The sequence below is a fragment of the Delphinus delphis genome, chromosome 13, assembly GCF_949987515.2.
Source record: "Delphinus delphis chromosome 13, mDelDel1.2, whole genome shotgun sequence".
NCBI classification, from domain to species: Eukaryota; Metazoa; Chordata; class Mammalia; order Artiodactyla; family Delphinidae; genus Delphinus; species Delphinus delphis.
The window spans coordinates 21703378-21723978 of NC_082695.1; the positions used below are offsets into that span (position 1 = coordinate 21703378).

At 41.2% G+C, this 20601-nt stretch overlaps 2 protein-coding genes across 5 annotated transcripts in view; both read right to left on the minus strand.

Annotated features, from left to right (window-relative positions):
- TTC28 (tetratricopeptide repeat domain 28) overlaps positions 1-20601 on the minus strand; it is a 661711-nt gene that overhangs the window by 611757 nt on the left and 29353 nt on the right. The gene's annotated exons all lie outside the window — the stretch shown is intronic.
- The window catches only part of CHEK2 (checkpoint kinase 2), a 39384-nt gene that overhangs the window by 15044 nt on the left and 3739 nt on the right, over positions 1-20601 (minus strand). For all 4 annotated transcript variants that reach the window (XM_060029428.1, XM_060029426.1, XM_060029424.1 and 1 more), the window contains exons 4-8: positions 12874-12998; positions 12608-12755; positions 9630-9720; positions 6886-6994; positions 4005-4058 (exon numbers count right to left, since the gene is read on the minus strand). In XM_060029428.1, the coding sequence (XP_059885411.1) occupies positions 4005-4058; positions 6886-6994; positions 9630-9720; positions 12608-12755; positions 12874-12998 (527 nt within the window). The remainder of the gene's footprint in view (positions 1-4004; positions 4059-6885; positions 6995-9629; positions 9721-12607; positions 12756-12873; positions 12999-20601) is intronic.

Genomic DNA, 20601 nt, shown 5'->3' on the forward strand with positions numbered 1-20601 from the left:
TTAAAGGAAGAAAGAGAGAAGAGTGAGGAGGAGGAAAGGAAGGGAGGAAGACAAGAAAAAAGAAATCCTTTAGCACCTTGCTGCCTAGAGGCTAAATTCCAACTTCTCAGCAGGGATTAGCAAGCCCTTCAAGACCCAGCCTCGTCCTGTCCCCACCCACCACCCCAGCCTCATCTCCTGCGACCTGTCCCAGAAATCCTCCTTTCCAGGCCACAAAACTCCCGGCCCACCTCAGATTCTCTCCCTGTGTCACACTTTTGCTCACACTACCCTCTAGGCCTGGTGACCCAGCCTTCTGGAACACTTGTCCTCAGGCATCAAGCCCCATCTCAAATGTCCCCCTTGGAATTGAGATCCACACTTCCTGCAGTGGCTCTAATCCGTGTTGCCCCACGAGGAAACTGACACCCACCACAAGTCTCCTTTCACTGCATGGGCTGAGTCAAGTCTTACTTACCTTTCTGAGACCAACACTCAGCAGAGCAGCTGGCACACAGGAGACACCCATATGCTGCCCAGATTAATACCATCAACATCAATAACAGACACACCACCCACTGAGCGTGAGCCCTGCCAGCCACGTTTTGGTCATGGAATAAACAGCCATGCGGTCAGGCTGAGAGCAAACCATTTCCACCTCTCCTTACCTATGATCATATCATAGTATACTTGGCTCTGCATGACCATTTGTTATTGTCACAATAATGGAAACACTGAATATGCACTGTAGTATTACATTAAGAGGAACAGAAAGGAAAGGAGAGCTGAAAGTCTCATATAACAGGAAGGCAATGAGCTATTATCATTAATAAACCAAGAGAGAGCAGTTTATGTGTATTATGTAGAAATACAGAGGTAAATTATTTAAAAATCACCCCGATGTTCACTGCAGCACTATTTACAATACCCAGGACATGGAAGCAACCTAAATGTCCACCAACAGAGGAATGGATAAAGAAGATGTGGTACATATATATACAATGGAATATTACCCAGCCATAAAAAGGAATGAAATAGTGCCATTTGCAGAGATGTGGATGGACCTAGAGACTGTCATACAGAGTGAAGAAAGTCAGAAAGAGAAAAATAAATATCGTATAATATTGCTTATATGTGAAATCTAGAGAAATGGTACAGGTGAACTTATTTGCAAAGCAGAAATAGACTCACAGATGTAGAGAACAAACTTATGGTTAGCAAGGCGGGACGGGGAGGATGGGATGAATTGGGACTGACATACATACACTATTATGTATGACATAACTAATGAGAACCTACTATAGAGCACAGGGAACTCTACTTAATGCTCTGTGGTGACCTAAACGGAAAGGAAATCTAAAAAAGAGTGGATATATATACGTATAACTGATTCACTTTGCTGCACAGCAGAAACTAACATAACATTGTAAAGCAACTATACTCCAAAAAAAATTAATTTTTAAAAAATTCTTAAAAAAAAAAAAGCTGAGGGCTTCCCTGGTGGCTCAGTGGTTGAGAGTCTGCCTGCCGATGCGGGGGACACAGGTTCGTGGCCCGGTCTGGGAGGATCCCACATGCCACGGAGCAGCTGGGTCCGTGAGCCATGGCCGCTAAGCCTGCGTGTCTGGGGCCTGTGCTCCGCAACGGGAGAGGCCATAACAGTGACAGGCCCGCGTACTGCTAAAAAAAAAAAATGCTGCAAGAGTTTTAAAATACAGGGAGGGAGATGCATGTGATATTTTGATAAAATGAAAAGCAGAAGAAAAGACACACACATGGAAAAGGAATAGGAGATGAGAGGAAGGAATGGAAACTGCTTGGTCTGCTTGGCTTCATCACTGGCAGTGCCCTTCTGGGAATGGGTGGGGCTGGTAGCTGACAGAGCAAGAACAGGCCCCCACTAGATGGAGCCATCATGGGCTGTCTCCAGTCCCCACTATCTCCAGGGCCATGGGCTGCAGCTGTCATAGCTGAAAGTGTCTCTCAGAAACCAGAAGCCACCAACCCAGACCCTCCACTTAGGTCCTACAGGGCAAAGGGTAGGGAATTACTGATCACTGTCATTCCCCTAGTGTGTTCCCTGTGCTGAACCTTTATGAACACATCTCATTCAAGTCTCACACTGACCTTTGAGGTAAGTATCCTACTGTCTCCACTGTACAGATGAGGGAATAGAGGCTCTGCGAAGTGAAATGACATGCTCAGAGCAAGGATGGGAACCCAGGTCTGTCTTCCCACTACACTGAAGCCACATAAGAGGAGGGATGACCAAGTCCATCTGTGCTCACTGCCCGGAGCCTAGAAAACAGGCTGGCACAACAAACATTTGACAATTGATAAATCAACACCAGACTCCAAAGGCCAGGGTCTATTGGACTCTGCTAGGCTCTACTCATTGTCCCCAAACATCAAAACATACTCATGAGCCCATCTTTGTCCCCAAAGATGTCCCCAAACATCAAAATGCACTCATGAGCCCATCTTTAATTCCCAAGGGCTTTCAAGTGCCCCTGTAAATTGCCAACAAATACCTCCAAAGATCTCTTTTAGGGTTTTAAATTCCTCTCCTCTGAAGCGGACATTGGATTTGTATAAATGTTACGTTTGGGGATCTTCTGACATCAGAGAAAATTCTCTGAGGATTCTAAGTGTTTATCTTTGGGGGATGTTTGAAGCAACACCACCCCAGAAAATTAGAGGGCTCCTCTCTTTAACAAGATTCCAGATCCCATGGAAAAAGGAGGTGAATGCAGGGAAGAGGAAGAAGTTGCAAGGGCATTAGAAGAAAGTCAAGCAGGAAGGTCAGCCACTCACATTCTTATGGGTTTTCGGATCCATCACGAGTTCTAAAGGAAGCTATTGAATTACTGTGTCCCTGTGATGTTGTTCTTAGTTTCTATTTGCTGTTAGGACGGTCTGAGCAGGTCAGAGAAGGGAGAAGAAACCTTTTGTTGTTTGGAGGTTAAGAACCAGAATCAGACAATCCTTAGCTGGACAGACTGAAGGTTTCCTTTCAAGTTTAACTCCAGTGCCTACCTAGCTCAGGACTGCATGGGGGCCCATGAATTAATGACAAAACAGAAAGAATAAAAAGGAAGATGGGATCAGTCCCACTAGTACAACTTTCTCTTCTCACATCTTTAGGTCCTTTCCATTGAGACAAGGTCATCACTGCACAAAAAAGACAAGAACTATTTATACTCAATGAGGCCACAGGCACCGTTTAATCATCCAGGATGTTGTCGTACTTATTGGATACCCCTGGATTCATTTGATTTATTCCAACTGAGGTGAATGGAAATCGGCACCATCAAGAGGTATTTAGAGTTGTGAAAATTTCAGGTATAATTAAACAAAATGTATCAAATGAGCATTGTCTCCACAAACATAATCAGTTGATCAAGCACCCATAAGACATTATTTTTAGGAGACTTACTGTGTCTTTTGGTCCAGAACTAACTCAGTGGAAATATCACATAATTGTTTAATCATAAAAATCTTTATAAAGTATTGTCCTTTCACGGGGAGGGGGAAGGGTAAGCTGGGACAAAGTAAGAGAGTGGCATAGACAATATATACACTACCAAATGTAAAACAGATAGCTAGTGGGAAGCAGCCGCATAGCACAGGGAGATCAGCTCAGTGCTTTCTGACCACCTAGAGGGCTGGGATAGGGAGGGTGGGAGGGAGACGCAACAGGGAGGGGATATGGGGATATATGTATATGTATAGCTGATTCACTTTGTTATACAGCAGAAACTAACAAAACATTGGAAAACAATTATACTCTAATAAAGATGTTAAAAAAAAAAAGTATTGTCCTTTCAAAATTTCAGGGTAAAGCTCTTCCCAGCTAAATGATAGCTAAACGCATGCATGCATACACACACAAACACACACGTACACACACACAATTAAGGAACCCAGGTTAATACTAGCTTTATTACACTGAAGTGCTTTGCACTCTCCCCATATTTTGACATAAATGAATTTAAGTATGGGTCATTTTTTATGGCAGTACTTACATGATTTAGTTTTTTCAAAATTTCTATTTCTGTTTCAACATTGAGTGCTGGATCCTTTGAAAAAAAAATAACATTAGAGTTTATTAGTAATAATGATAACCAATATTCAGAAATTATTTACAGTTCAATTTAGCTGCGTAAAGGCTGCCTGGACTTCCCTGGTGGCGCAGTGGTTAAGAATCTGCCTGCCGGGGCTTCCCTGGTGGCGCAGTGGTTAAGAATCCACCTGCCAATGAAGGGGACACGGCTTCGAGCCCTGGTCCAGGAAGATCTCACATGCCACGGAGCAACTAAGCCTGTGCGCCACAACTACTGAACCTGCGCCCTAGAGCCCGAGAGCCACAACTACTGAAGCCCTCATGCCTAGAGCCCGTGCTCTGCAACAAGAGAAGCCACCACAATGAGAAGCCCGCGCACCGCAACGAACATAGCCCCCACTCACCACAACTAGAGAAAGCCCGCGCACAGCAACAAAGACCCAATAGAGCCAAAAATAAAAACAAATAAATAAATAAATTTATTTAAAAAAAAAAAAAAGAGGGCTTCCCTGGTGGCGCAGTGGTTGAGAGTCTGCCTGCCGAGGCAGGAGACACGGGTTCGTGCCCCGGTCCAGGAAGATCCCACATGCCGCAGAGCGGCTGGGCCCGTGAACCATGGCCGCTGAGCCTGTGCGTCCGGAGCCTGTGCTCCGCAATGGGAGAGGCCACAACAGTGAGAGGCCCGTGTACCGCAAAAAAAAAAAGAATCTGCCTGCCAATGCGGGGTACATGGGTTTGAGCCCTGGTCCAGGAAGATCCCACATGCTGTGGAGCAACTAAGCCCGTGCGCCACAACTACTGAGCCTGTGCTCTAGAGCCCGTGAGCCACAACTACTGAGCCTTCACGCCACAACTACTGAAGCCCGCCTGCCTAGAGCCCATGCTCCTCAACAGGAGAAGCCACCGCAATGAGAAGCCCACGCACCACAATTAAGAGTAACCCCTGCTCGCCACAACTAGAAAAAGCCCTCGCGCAGCAACGAAGACCCAACGTAGCCAAAACTAAATTAATTAATTAACTGATTTAAAAAAAAAAAAAAGGCTGCCTGAGTTCCAAAGTCACCACTATTCATACAGAGAAACCAAGGCACAGAGGTGGATGAATTACACAACTCACCTAAAATCACCCTACAAAATGCTTGGCAAATAGTAAGCATTCAATAAGACCAGGCTCTATGCCAAGCTCTTTATTTAAATGGGTCATCTCACGTAAGCCTCATAATCCAAGTGAACTGGGTTCTAAAAGTATCCCAGTTTCACAGATGGAACAACTGAGGCTCAGAGAAAGGAAGCCACTTTCTGCAGTTCCCACAACCAGAAACAAAGTGTGTTTCCACTGTTCTCACACTGACCTGGTAAGCTCTTCTTGTCTCATCAACTGAGGAATTGCTTACATTCATAAAAATGATACAACAAACAAAAACCATAGACAAGAAGGTATTCAATTAAAATGTGTAAAGAAAACGTCAAGTCACAGTTCTAATAATAGAGCAGACCCAGGTTCCAATTTCAAGTGCAAGCTGAGATATTTACTGAGACTCTAAGGAGAGGAGGCTTCAGGGTAGCGAAGTTGCTCTCCGTTACAATTCCAAAAGGATGACTCGAGTTACTCAACCTCACGGGCTACACCCTCCACAAGCAAAGAGGATATAGAATTACATATTTATGTAAAATGGACTTCAGCGAAGAAACCCAGATGTTTAATTTTAAAAACCTGCCTCTTCCTGTAAGCCGGTAAACTTATTACCAAATCCGGGTGTACTCTGATGATGGAGAGGTCTAAAGAGTCCGATAGGATTTGAAAGATGAAATTAAGAAGTAAAATTGTGCTCCAAGTCATTAAGAATCTGGTAGGTTATTTTCTTCCCCCCAAAATGGGAAACAAATCCAGAATCACAGGGGAAAGATCTATAACAACGTGAACACTGAAAGGAAATTCCTCTTGCTGTGTGAGAATGGCATTGTCTAGGGAGAAAAAAAAGAAGAAATTGATCTTTAAAGAATGGTAGAGTATAATAGCCAGAAACAGCTGGCCACAAAGGAAAACGTGATTAGAGGCTATGTTTTACATTACTTTGTTGGGTCATGTGTTGAAAGACAAATACACTTGGCCACTTCAGCAACGCATAAGCGTGTATTACAGAAAATGTAATAAAATGAATGGTTACCATATAAAGAGACTTAAAATAATTTAATTAAGATTTTAAAAAATCTATAAACATGAAGGTATTCATTGCCACGTTATCAGGAAGAGCAAAGAATTAGAAATTACCTAAATGACCTAATTTATCTAAATGATCAACCAGAGAAATGGTTGAATAAATTATGATAAAATTGGTGAAACAGAGACTCGATCATCAAAAAGGATATATTAGGGAAAAGTATATATATTAATGTTTATGTGAAAAAGCAAAATTGTATACACAATATGATCTCAACCATCTAGAAATAGAAATTCATAGGAACAAAGACTAGAAGGAAGGAGAAAACTGAAAACAGCTGTGGGGTTACAGTGGTGGGGATATGGCTGGATTTTTTTTTTTTTTTCCTAATTTCCTTTCATTTATTGTAAAAACAGTCTTGTAACAACTTGGAAGGGGAAAAAAAAGCAAAAACAAGTTCCTGCTATGTGTATTATAATGTATAACCAAATATTTTTGGAACCAAATTATCTATAAGTAAGTGTTTAGATTAGTTGAATATACTCAAAAATTTTCAATGTTCTTTGATAAAAATTCTGAGCAATAAATCCTTCCTGACATTGAAAATCACCACTCTAAAATTATTTGGGGAAGGTAAGACGTGTTAAGAATGACCAAACAGCCACAAACAAGGGTACTTACTGCCTCTCTCTCAGAGCCAATAGCAAACTTCCTTTTGCTGATGATCTTTATGGCTACTTTCTTACACGTCTTCCTCTCGAAAGCTAGCTTCACCTCACCACAGGCGCCACTACAGGGAAAAACACAGCAAGTGACGTGACTGTCAAAATGTTTTTAATCCTGATACCCACCACTCCTGAACTGGCCTCAACCATTTCGAGTTAAAGACAGCTCATCGTCTCTGTTTTCAGAAACCTCACCAGTGTAAAATGTCAAAGGCATAAGTGAATAGGGACCATCCAGCAACACTGAGTCAGCTCCAAATGCCACTTTTTGAGCTGAGTCATATAGACTTAGGTCTTGCTGTCACCCCAGACTGTGAAACTCTCAGAAAGACACTAAGAACAAATCAGAGAGAAATGATTTATCCCAGGGGCCAGAGAAAGACCAAATACAACCAAGTCCAAGTTAAAAATGAGTGCCTGAAACAAGTAATAGTAAACAGCAACTGCAAATGAATTACTTTCACTGATCCATTTCTCTTCTTTCTTATCCTCTGTCTTCAAAGGAAGTGCGTAAGCAGTTGATGCCATGAATTGCACCCAAAATAAAACCACAATACATAAGAAACCAAAAGTGCACCATGAATCTGCTTGCAGCAAGCTCCTGAAGATTTGCAATTAATTGGGATGCTAAAATGGAGGAGGACTGCTACCCAGGATGACACCCAGTACAGTTAATCAAGCATCAGTCACCCATTACCTGCCGCAAGTAGACTTTTCTAACCACTGTGGGTTGGGGGATGGGGTGAGGGGGTGGCCGAGACATCTTTTTTACTATGTATTGTGTATATACATAACAAAATTTGCCACTGTGATCATTCTTTTTTGTCAATCCTATTAACATGAACAAAAATCGCATTTTATTTTTTTTGTTTTTGTTTTGTGGGGTTTTTTTTTTGCTTTATCTTAAAGATTCTTTTTTTTTTTATTGGTGTATAGTTGCTTTACATGCCATTATAATCATTTTAAAGTGTACAATTCAGTGGCATTAAGTACCTCCACAATGTTGTGCAGCCACCACCTCTATCCAGTTCTGGAAATTTTTCATCAGCACAAATGGAAACCCCAAACCCATTAAGTGTTCACTCTCCTTTTTCCCTGCCCCCAGCCCCTGGCAACCTCTAATCTGCTTTCTCTCTCTATGGATTTGCCTGCTCAGAATATCTCGCATCAGTGGAATCATACACTATGTGGTCTTTTGTGTCTGACTTCTTTCACTTGGAATGTTTTGAAGGTTCACCCATGCTGTAGCATGTATCAGTATTCCATTCCTTTTTATAGCTAAATAATAGCCCATTTTATGGATATATCACATTTTGTGTATCCATTCTTTTGTTGATGGACACTTAGGTTGTTCCCACCTTTTCGCTACTGTGAATAGAGCTGCAGTGAACTGTCCGTGCACAAGTTTTTGTTGAACATCTGTTTTCAATCTGGGGGGTATATACCTAACAAGGGGAATTACTGCATCATATGGTAATTGTTTAACTTTTTGAGAAAACATCAAACTATTTCCCACAGTGGCTGCACCATTTTACATTCCCAACAGCAGTGCATAAGGGTGCCAATTTCTCCGTATCCTCACAAACACATGTCACTTTCCATCTCTTTATTATGGCCATCCTAATGGGTGTGAAGCAGCATCTCATTGTGGTTTTGATTTGCACTTCCCTAATGACTAATGATGCTGAGTATCTTCTCAAGTGGTTTTTGGCCATTTCTGTATCTTCTTTGGAGAAATGTCCTTTGCCCATTTTTAAATTGGGTTACCTTTTTGTTGTTGAGTTGTAAAAGTTCTTTATTCTAAATACTAGATTCTTATCAGATATATCATTTGCAGTATTTTCTCTCATTTTATGGCTTGCGTTTCACTCTCTTGATAGTGTCTTTTGAGGCAAAAGTTTTAAAATTTGACGAAGTCTAATTTTTCTATTTTTTTCTTTCGTTGCTTGCGCTTTCGGTGCCGTTTAAGAAACCACTGCTGGGACGTCCCTGGTGGTGCAGTGGTTAAGAATCCGCCTGCCAATGCAGGGGACATGGTTTGGAGCCCTGGCCTGGGAAGATCCCACATGCTGCAGAGCAACTAAGCCCATGCGCCACAACTACTGAGCCTGCGTTCTAGAGCCCGTGAGCCACAACTACTGAGCCCACATGCCACAACTACTGAAGCCCTCACACCTAGAGCCCGTGCTCCTCAATAAGAGAAGCCACCTCAATGAGAAGCCCACACACCGCAATGAAGAGCAGCACCCCCTTGCCGCAACTAGAGAAAGCCTGTGTGCAGCAACAAAGACCCAACGCAGACAAAGATAAGATAAAATTAAAAAAAAAAAAAAAAGAAATGCAGTAAATGTTTCTTTATGGAAGGTAATGAAAATGTTCTAAAATTGATTGTGGTAAAGGCTTCACAGCTCTGTGAATATACTAAAAACCACTGAACTGTATATTTTTTAATGGGTGAATTGTATGGTATGCAAGTTATATCTCAATAAAACTGCTTTTAAAAAGTTATCACCAATAAAATCTATAAAGAAAAACTACTCAACTGATCATTATAAGTCAATAACATATCTATCACAAATAAGTACCCTACAAATGTTATGAATACATAATGAATGCCATAAAACCAGGAACAAAAAACTAACCAATGACAAAAGTTTAGAAAGAAATTAAGTGCAAGTTCCATAAGAAAAAAAAAATTACCTTCCAAGAGTTTTGGACATGATGTATTCGTCTCTTAATTCCTTGGGATAAACTGACTGATCATCTACAGTCAGATCAAAAAATACAAAAACTAAGGAAAAAATGGCAGAAATAGGTCTCATTAATCCATTTGATAAAGAAAAGATAAATGGTCCTATAACAGTAAACATATGGAATATAAGACAATCGTTCTTAATTCCATTTAACATCTAACACCAAAGAAATCATTTAGCTAGGCTAATGCATGTCGTGAAACCCTTGAAAAATGATGACAGACAAGCTTCATTCCACAATGGAAACACACAGCATCATTCTCACTATAACGCAGGAAACTCATACATAAATGCTATTCTTATTCTTTGACCTCAGAACAGTTATCAATTGCTCAGGCCCAGAAGCAAAAGGCAATTAGTTTGAATCTAGAAAATATGTTCTAGGCAAGTAAATATCCCAAAAGAATCAAGCCAGAGGTCACATACTAGTATTATCTTCTCTCAACCATTGCTACCTTTACCTAGCTGGTATTTTATAGTGCAAGCCACCTTGAACTTACTTGTAAAATTAACTAAATAACATTTTCCCAAAAAATCCCCTTTATTTCTTCATTATTCGGCCTGTAACTCAGAAAAAGAAAACCAAAAAACTGCTCATTTCATAATTTAACCGTCCATTGGGCCAAACCTGCAATCAGTTATCAAACATTCCAGTTCTACAAAGTGGTAAATTTTCTACTGCCTATAATATCTGGAAAGAGTGAAATTTGTTAAGACCCTTGAGTTTCTCAGATTTCAGGTGATGGGTCTTGACCTCCCTGGAGTAACCTAGAGATCCAGTCTCTGGCATTTAAATCTGAACCAGCTCAGCATGCTTCAATCCAGGCTGGTCCCCAAAGGCAGACAGCTGCCTAATGAATGAGACCTGCTGGCTACCTAGGATACAACCGTTCCTCCCTGCTTATTGATACTGATGAACCCAGATGTTACAGTGATACTTGAGAATCAGGGAATTTGAGGGGCTCTGGAGATGTATTTTCCCAAGTGTCGAGGTCTACTTCAGGGGCTGTAAACTCAGTTGCCTACACAAGCCAGGAAGGTCATACACACAGGTAAGGCTGGAGTGAGTGTAAGATATGGAGCAGTGGAGACTTGAACAAGAAAACATCATCCATCTAAAGGAGGAAGTCTCTACTTAGCACCTGCAAATCCTCAAATTAGGGATAATATGCTCAAGTATGGCCAGATATTCCATCTTTTCAAAGAAAACTGGATTTTCATATTAAAGCACAAAACATCAGCAAAGGCCTAAAAGAATGTCAATAGGCTGAATCAGTCTGCAGAGTACCAGTTTTGTTTTGTTTTGTTTTGTTTTTGTGGTACACAGGCCTCTCACTGTTGTGGCCTCTCGCATTGTGGAGCACAGGCTCCGGACACGCAGGCTCAGCGGCCATGGCTCATGGGCCCAGCCGCTCCACGACATGTGGGATCTTCCCGGACCGGGGCACGAACCCATGTCCCCTGCATCGGCAGGCGGACTCTCAACCACTGCACCACCAGGGAAGCCCCAGAGTACCAGTTTGATCGATTTCCATCACGGCCAGCTTCAGATCACATAACACTTTTGTTCAAATAAGAAAAGGTGCCCTTCAGATAGAACAATTAGAAAAAGATGGCACACCACTTGTCAAGTAGAGGACAGGCCACATTTCAGCAACCAGTTGCCCACCTCAACCAGGTGCTCACAAACAGCAAAAGCCTGTGCAGCTGTCCTGACTATAATTATCAGACAGGAAATAAAAGTTAGAAAACAGGAGAAACTAAGGCAATCATAAAATGTACTACAGGATGTCCAGAATAGCCATAATTCTGAGATGCCAGTCTGAAGACTGGTTGCATGAGAATCACCTGGGCAGGATTTTTTAAATCCCTGGAACTAGTGGATCAGGATTTATGGGACAGTGCCTCTGGGAATCTATATTTTTAAGGTGTTATCCACACAAACACATACCATTCCAAGCCGCTCAACTCTCAGATAGTTTTGGGAAGTTGTGAGTTTTTTTTCAAATTAAAGAAACGAGAGTATTCCTCGTGTCCAAGATTTCAAAATCACTGTGAGCTATATTTAATTCTGTAGGTTGTTTTTATTCACACCAAATGACAACTGTTCATTTTAGACGTGATATTCATGAAGTTTTAGGAATAAATGCTTATAAAATACTACCCGATAATGATGATAAACATCTCCACTTTCAAAGGATAACCACGTCATATTTAAGAAGGTGGAAGGTCTAAATTGAGATTGTTACAGAAAAACCCATAGCCTAATGCCGGGTTATATATAATAGTTCAATAAATATATGCAGAAATTAATGACCGAAAGGAATAAAGAAAGGGAAGAATAAGGAAGGAAGAGAAAAAGAGGGGGAAGGGATGAACTAATGGCCTAAAATAACAACTCATAGATAGCTAAGACAGATGTGATAAAAGTGAATCAATTAATGAATGATAACTAAGCAAAATGATAATTTAAAGCATATGGCTTTAAATAAAACTAATCAAACCAATTAAACCTTAGAAAATCTGTCTTGATAGAACTTTTGATTGTTAAAAAATGCAACTAGGGGGCTTCCCTGGTGGCACAGTGGTTGAGGGTCCGCCTGCCGATGCAGGGGACACGGGTTTATGCCCCAGTCCGGGAAGATCCCACATGCCGTGGAGTGACTGGGCCCGTGAGCCATGGCTGCTGAGCCTGCGCGTCCAGAGCCTGCACATCTGGAGACTGTGCTCCGCAACGGGAGAGGCCACAGCAGTGAGAAGCCCGTGTATTGGAAAAAAAAAAAAAATGCAACTAGGATTGAGGTGAATCTTGAATACTAACCTACTTACTTTATGTACCTAACCATACTCTGAAAAGGACACAATGTCATTTTTCCTTTTATACAGGAAGAAAAAATTCCAGTAACCAGAAGACAATAATATTACCTTTATTACTCCATACTGAAAGTGCAATTTCAGAATTGTTATTCAAAGGAAGGCGTCTTCCTTTCCCTACAAGATCTTTATTTACAAAGGTTCCATTCCCACTGTGATCTTCTATGTAGGCGATGTAAGAGTTTTTAGGACCCATTTCCTAAAACAGAAAACATTTTATTTCAAAGTTTTACTGGTGGAGTGTTTCAGTGGGGAGACAACTAAGAGTGATGTCTAGATGACCAGTTCTCCCAAATGTATGGATATTTGCCACCTACTCTGAAGATCCGAAAGTGCTTCTTGCTGTAAGTCCGGTATTTATCAGTTCTTTTCAGCAGGGGTTCATCAAAGCAGTATTCACAGTTTCTATCTCTCCCAAACCAGTAGCTGTCGTTAACACACTCTGTAACACAAAAGCACACCCCAGAGGGCTGTTAAATTTCATGTATCAAACACCTTTAAAAACTGTTCATAGGGGCTTCCCTGGTGGCACAGTGGTTGGGAGTCCGCCTGCCGATGCAGGAGACACGGGTTCGTGCCCCGGTCCGGGAACATCCCACATGCCGTGGAGCGGCTGGCCCCGTGAGCCATGGCCGCTGAGCCTGCGCGTCCATAGCCTGTGCTCCTCAACGGGAGAGGCCACAGCAGTGAGAGGCCCGCGTACCGCAAAAAAAAAAAAAAAAAAAAAACTGTTCATAAAATCTGCTTGTAGGAAAATAGCCTAAGAAGGCAATCAAAATTATAGATTTGTCCATCAAGATTTTATAAGATTCAAAATCAGTGGGGAGAAAAAAACCAAATATTTCCAACGAGTTTAACAAATTATGGTTTATACATAGCCATGAAATGTAAGCAGTCATTAAAATTCTCAAATAATTTTTAATGACTTGGAAAAATACTTATGATATAATAATAACTTCCTACTTATTACTCTCCTGAGGCTTCCCATCATACTTAGTATGAAATCTACACTCCACATGGCAGGCTAGATGCTCAGGATCTGGCCCCTGCCCCCCTCCCAACTTCACCTTGTACCTCTCCCCTTGATCACTACACTCAGCTCCACTGGCCTCCTTCCACTGCCCCAAATATGCTGGGTTCAACCTCCCTTGTGGCCTTTGAGTTCTTCATTCCCAGTGATTTGAATGGCCATCTTGCCTTTTGTGTCTGCAAATCATCTTCCACTCAGCTTTCTGTATAAGCACACTCCCAGCTCACCACCCACTCACCATAATCACAAGAGCCTGTTCTGCTTCCCTCTATAACTGAAAATTATCTTGATTATTTGTATATTGTCTCCTGGCATCCCCCTATTAGAACAAATTCCAGGAGGGCAGCCTTGAGTCTCTTGTTTACGAATACAGCTCCAGCACCTAGGACAATGCATATGGTAGGCAAGCAAAATGTTCACGGAAAGACAGACTAGGGAAAATATTACCAACTCATGCCACAATCAAAGGACTATTTCCCTAATATCTGTAAAGTTGATGGAAACAAACCAAATGTCCTACAATGGATGAATGGATAAACAAATTGTGATATCACAAATTGTGATATTTACATACAATGGACTATTTTTCACCCATAAAAAGGAATAAAGCTAAAACTCATACATCTACAACATGGACGAACCTTGAAAACATTATGAAAAAAAAAAAAAAAAAACATTATGCTAAGTGAAAGAAGCCAGACACAAAATGCCACAGACTGTATGACTGTATTTATATGAAATATCCAGAATAGTTAAATCCATAGATATGAAATGCAGATTGGTGGTTGCCAGGGGCAGAGGAGGAAGGGATGGGGAGTAACTGCTTAATGGATATAGGGTTTCATTTTGGAGTAAAGGAAATATTTCAGAACTGGACAGAAGTGGTGGTTGCACAATGTTGTGAATGTACTAAAGGTCACTGAACTGTTCACATTAAAATCGTTAATTTTAGGGACTTCCCTGGTGGTGCAATGGTTAGGAATCTGCCCGCCAATGCAGGGGACATGGGTTCGATCCCTGGTCTGGGAAGATCCCACATGCCATGGAGCAACCAAACCCATGCACCATAACTACTGAGCCTGTGCTCTAGAGCCCACAAGCCACAACTACTGAGCCTGCGTGTCACAACTACTGAAGCCTGCGCGCCTAGAGCCTGTGCTCTGCAACAAGAGACGCCACTGCAATGAGAAGCCCGCGCACCGCAGCAAAAAGTAGCCCCCACTCGTCGCAACTAGAGAAAGCCCACACACAGCAACAAAGACCCAATGCAGCCATAAATAAATAAATAAATAAGTTTTTTAAATGGTTAATTTTATGTTATGTGAATTTCACCTCAATTCCTTAGTTATATGTGCACACACCCATTGGTCCAGAAATCCCACTTCTAGGAATTTATCCTACAGACAGAATCATATGTATTACGAAAGGACATAAGGACATATGTACAAGGTTATTCACTATAGCATTATTCCTTTTTTTTTATAAATTTATTTATCTATTTATTTATTTTTGGCTGCATTGGGTCTTCATTGCTGCGAACGGGCTTTCTCTAGATGCGGTGAGCGGGGGGCTACTCTTCGTTGCGGTGTGTGGGCTTCCCATTGTGGTGGCTTCTCTTGTTGTGGAGTATGGGCTCTAGGCGTGCGGGCTTCAGTAGTTGTGGCTCCTGGGCTCTAGAGCACAGGCTTAGTTGCTCCGCAGCATGTGGGATCTTCCCGGACCAGGGATTGAACCCATGTCCCCTGCATTGGCAGGCAGATTCTTAACCACTGTGCCACCAGGGGAGACCTATAGCATTACTCTTATAGCAACAACTTTAATGTCCATTAGTAAAGGGCTAGTTCAATAAATTTATATATCTACAAAAGAAATGGGGATCTTTACATTCCGATAGAAGAATGTCTAAGATACATTGTTAAACATAAACAACAGGTTACAACCAGTGTGTTGTAAATTACAGTTGGTATAAATAATAAAGGGGGGAAAAAGAACACATAGATACTTAGTTGCTTATATGTGCACCAAATATTTCTGGAAGGCTACATAAGAAATCAGCAATCCTGGGAGGTAGTTGGGGGAAAGACAGAAATTGGATGAAGGCCTTGCACCTGTTTTCAATTTTGCACCTAATGCAAATATAACCTCTTCAAAAAGTTAAATTAATCGCTTAAAGAGTTTGCAGTCTGGTTGGGAGACAAACAGGGAAGCAACAACAATACAGCAAGTAGACTCTCGAGGGAAAGCACAGATGCAAGGCTGTGGCAACTCTGCCTGGGACTATCAAAAAGGCTTCATGAGGCAAGACAGGAAGGATAGATTGAACAGCCCTTTGGAAGGCAACATGGCAGTACCCATTACAAGGTAAAGCCATGCCCATTCTATGATCCAGCAACTCAACACAGGCTCTACCCTAGAGAGACATTTGTCCAAATGACCAAGGAGACAAGGACATTCATTGCAGTCTTGCTTGCAGGAATAAACACTGGCAACAACCTAAGCATCTATTAACAGGGAAAGGTATAAATGAACCATGGTATTTCTACTAGAAACCAGGAGCTTCTGGGACAGTTGAGAAGGAAAGGCATGGAGATTTTATCAGGACACCAACAGTCCAGGGAGGATGGACAGAGAGTGGAAGGGGAGGCTGCCCATGGAAGAGCCTGCTCTGACCTTGGCTCATTAGAGGAGCCCTCAGGAAAGATGTGTGGAGGAGGGCAGGGACAGCAAGGCAGGAGGCAAAGGGACCAAAACTCTCAGTGAGGCAATTAGGAGTAAGAACCCCAGGAAGATGGGCCCCTTCTCCTAGTAGTGAAGAATGGGGCACAGTTGAGATGGTGACAGGAGAGAGGAACATCACAAACAAGACAAGGATGTCTGCTCTTAAAACTTCTATTCTGGGGCTTCCCTGGTGGCGCAGTGATTGAGAGTCCGCCTGCCGATGCAGGGGACACGGGTTCGTGCCCCAGTCTGGGAAGATCCCACATGCCGCGGAGCGGCTGGGCCCGTGAGCCATGGCCGCTGAGCCTGCGCGTCCGGAGCCTGTGCTCCGCAACAGGAGAGGCCACAACAGTGAGAGGCCCGCATACCACAAAAAAAAAAAAACAACACTTCTATTCCATGTAAGAGATTCAAGCCAGGACAGTTAACAGAGGGAGGGAGAGGGAGATGAAAAGCCAAGGCATCCATATTGGAAAGGAAGAAGCAGATCTATCTAATCCTATTCACAAACGACATAATCTTATATGTAGAAAATCCTAAGGAACCCACTAAAAAAGATTAGCCCAAATAAACAAGTTCAGCAACATTACAGGATACAAGATCAATATTCAAAAACCACTTGTATTTCTACACACTAGCAATGGACAACCTAAAATGAAATTAAGAAAATAATTCCATTTACAATAGCATAAAAAGAATAAAATACTTGGGAATAAATTTAACAAAAGAAGAGCGAATCTTATACTCTAAAAGCTACAAAACATTGTTGGAAAAAATTTGAAAGACCTATGTAAATGTGCATGGATTGGAAGACTTAATGTTGTTAAGATGGCAAAACTCCCATACTATACACAATTCCTATCAAAATCCCAGCTGCCTTCTTTGCAGAAATTAACAAGCTCAAACCAAAATTCCTATAAAAAAGCAAGGACCCGGAATAGCAAAACAATCTTGAAAATGAAGTACAAAGGGCTTACTTACATTTTGCAGTTTCAAAACTTACTACAGGACTTCCCTGGTGGCACAGTGGTCAAGAATCCACCTGCCAATGCAGTGGACACAGGTTCAAGCCCTGATCCAGGAAGATCCCACATGCTGTGAAGCACTAAGCCCATGTGCCACAACTACTGAGCCTGCACTCTAGAGCCCATGAGCCACAACTACTGAGCCCATGTGCCACAGTTACTGAAGCCCACGTGCCTAGAGCCTGTGCTCCGCAACAAGAGAAGCTACCACAATGAAAAGCTACCACAATGAGAAGCACGCGATGAAGAGTAGCAATGAAGAGTAGTCCCCACTCACGGCAACTAGAGAAAGCCCACGCACAGCAACAAAGACCCAATGCAGCCAAAAATAAATAAATAAATAAAAATTTAAAAACTTACTACAAAGCTATCATAATCAAGACAGTGTGGGGGCTTCCCTGATGGCGCAGTGATTGAGAATCTGCCTGCTAATGCAGGGGACACGGGTTTGAGCCCTGGTGTGGGAGGATCCCACATGCTGCGGAGCAACTAGGCCCGTGAGCCACAACTACTGAGCCTGCGCGTCTGGAGCTTGTGCTCCGCAACAAGAGAGGCTGCGCACCGCAATGAAGAGTGGACCCCGCTTGCCACAACTAGAGAAAGCCCTTGCATAGAAACGAAGACCCAACACAGCAAAAATAAATTAATTAATTAATAAACTCCTACCCTCAACATCTAAAAAAAAAAAAAGATTAAAAAAAAAAGACAGTGTGGTACTAGTGAAAGGTTAGGCATACAGATCAATGGAAAAAAATTAAGAGACAGAAAATAAATCACATTTACAGTCAACTGATTTTCAACAAGGTGCCAACACAATTCATTGGGGAAAAAATAGTCTTTTCAAATGGTGCTAGGACAAGTGGATATCTACATGTAAAATAATCTAGTTGGAACTTACCTCACACCATATGCAAAAAGCAACTAAAAGAGAATCAAAGATTAATTGCAGGAACTAAAACTATAAGAAGAAAAAATGGTGATAAGGCTTTGTAACCTTGGGTTAAGCAATTCTGTCTAGATATGACCCCAAAGCACAAGAAACGAAAGAAAAAATATAAAAATTGGACATAATTAAAATTTAAAATGTGTGTGAATCAAAGAACATCATTAAGAAAGTGAAAAGAAGTGAATGGGGGAAAATATTTGCAAAACACATATCTAGTAAGGGATTTATATCTACCATATAAAAAAGGACACTTACAACTCAATAATAAGACAAACAATCCAATTTTAAAATGAGCAAAGATGGGGATATATGTTTATGTATAGCTGATTCACTTTGTTATAAAGCAGAAACTAACACACCACTGTAAAGCAATTGTACTCCAATGAAGATTTTTAAAGAAGTAAAATAAAAATGAGCAAAGGATATGAATAGACATTTCTCCAAATACATAAAAATGACCAATAAGCACATGAAAAGATGTTTAACATCATTAGAGCCATCAGGGAAATGTAAAACAAAATCACAATGAGATACCACTTCACACCTACTACGATGATGAAAATCAAAAGACAGATATTAAGTGGTGATGAAATGTGGAGAAATTAGAACCCTCATACATTAGTAGTGGGAATATGGAATAGTGCAGCTGCTGTGGAAAACAGTTTGGTGGTTTCTTAAAAACTTAAACATGTTATCCAGCAATTCCACTCCTAGGCACTAAATACCCCCCAAAAAATTGAAAACAGAGACTCAAACAGATACTTGTCACAAATATTCATAGCAGCATTTTTCAAAATGGCCAAAAGGTCCAAATGTCCATCAACAGAAAGGATAAAGAAAATGTGATATATTTATACAATATTATTATTCAGATATATTATTCAGACATAAAAAGAAACAAAGTTCTGATACATGATACAACATGAATGAACTTTGAAAATATTATGCTACATGAAAGAAGCCAGATACAAAAGGACAAATATTATGATTTCACTTAAACAAAATATCTAGAATAGGTAAATTCAAAGACAGAGAAAATAGGTTAGAAATTACCAAAAGAACTCAATGGGGAAAGGATAATCTCTTCAATAAATGGTACTGGGAAAACTGAATAACCACATGCAGAAGAATGAAATTGGACCCCTATCTTACACCACTCACAAAAATTAATTTGAAATCGATTAAGGACTTAAACAGAAGAAGTGAAACCGTAAAACTAGAAGAAAGCAAATGGTAATTATGTGATGTGAAGGAGGTGTTAGCTAAGGCTATGGTGGAGATCATTTTGCAATATATAAGTGTATCAAACTGTATACCTTAAACTTACACAATGTTATATATGTCACTTATATATGTCTCAATAAAGCTAGGGGGGAAAAGAAATTACCAGAGGAAAAAATTTTGGAAATAGATAATGGTGATGGTTGCACAACATTGTGAAAGTACTAATGCCAATGGACTGCATACTTAATGGTTAAAATGACAAAATTTTATGTTATATATATTTTATCACAATGAAAAGAAGTAAACATTAAAAAATACTAAGGAATAAAGTTTTTAAAGTGCAAGACTTGTACCCTGAAAACTACAAAACACTGTTGAAAGAAATTAAAGAAGACCTAAATAAATGAAAGCTACCCCATGTTCACAGATTGGAAGACTTAATACAGTTAAGATGGGAATATTACCCATATTGATCTACAGATTTAATTCCAGCTGCCTTCTTTGCAGGAAGTGACAAGCTTATCTTAAAATTCCTATGGAAAAGTAAAGAACCATAGTAGTCAAAATAATCTTGAAAAAGAACAAATCAGGACTCACTCTGGATTTCAAAATTTACTACAAAGCTACAGTAATCAAGATTTTGTGGTACTAGCATAAGGACAGACACATAGATCCATGGAACAGAACTGAAAATCCAGAATTAAACCCCACATTTATGGTCAAATGATCTTTAATGAGGGTGTCAAGACCATTCAAGGGGGAAAGAGTAGTCTCTTCAAGAAATAGTGCTCGGGGGGCTTCCCTGGTGGCACAATGGTTAAGAATCCACCTGCCAATGCAGGGGACACGGGTTCGAACCCTAGCCCGGGAAGATCCCATATGCCGCGGAGCAGCTAAGCCCGTGCACCACAACTACTGAGCCTGCGCTCTACAGCCTGCGAGCCACAACTACTGAGCCCGCACTCTAGAGCCCACGTGCTACAACTACTGAAGCCCTCATGCCTAGAGCCCATGCTCCACAACAAGCGAAGCCACGGTGATGAGAAGCCCATGCACCACAACGAGGAGTAGCCACCACTCACCACAACTAGAGAAAGCCCAC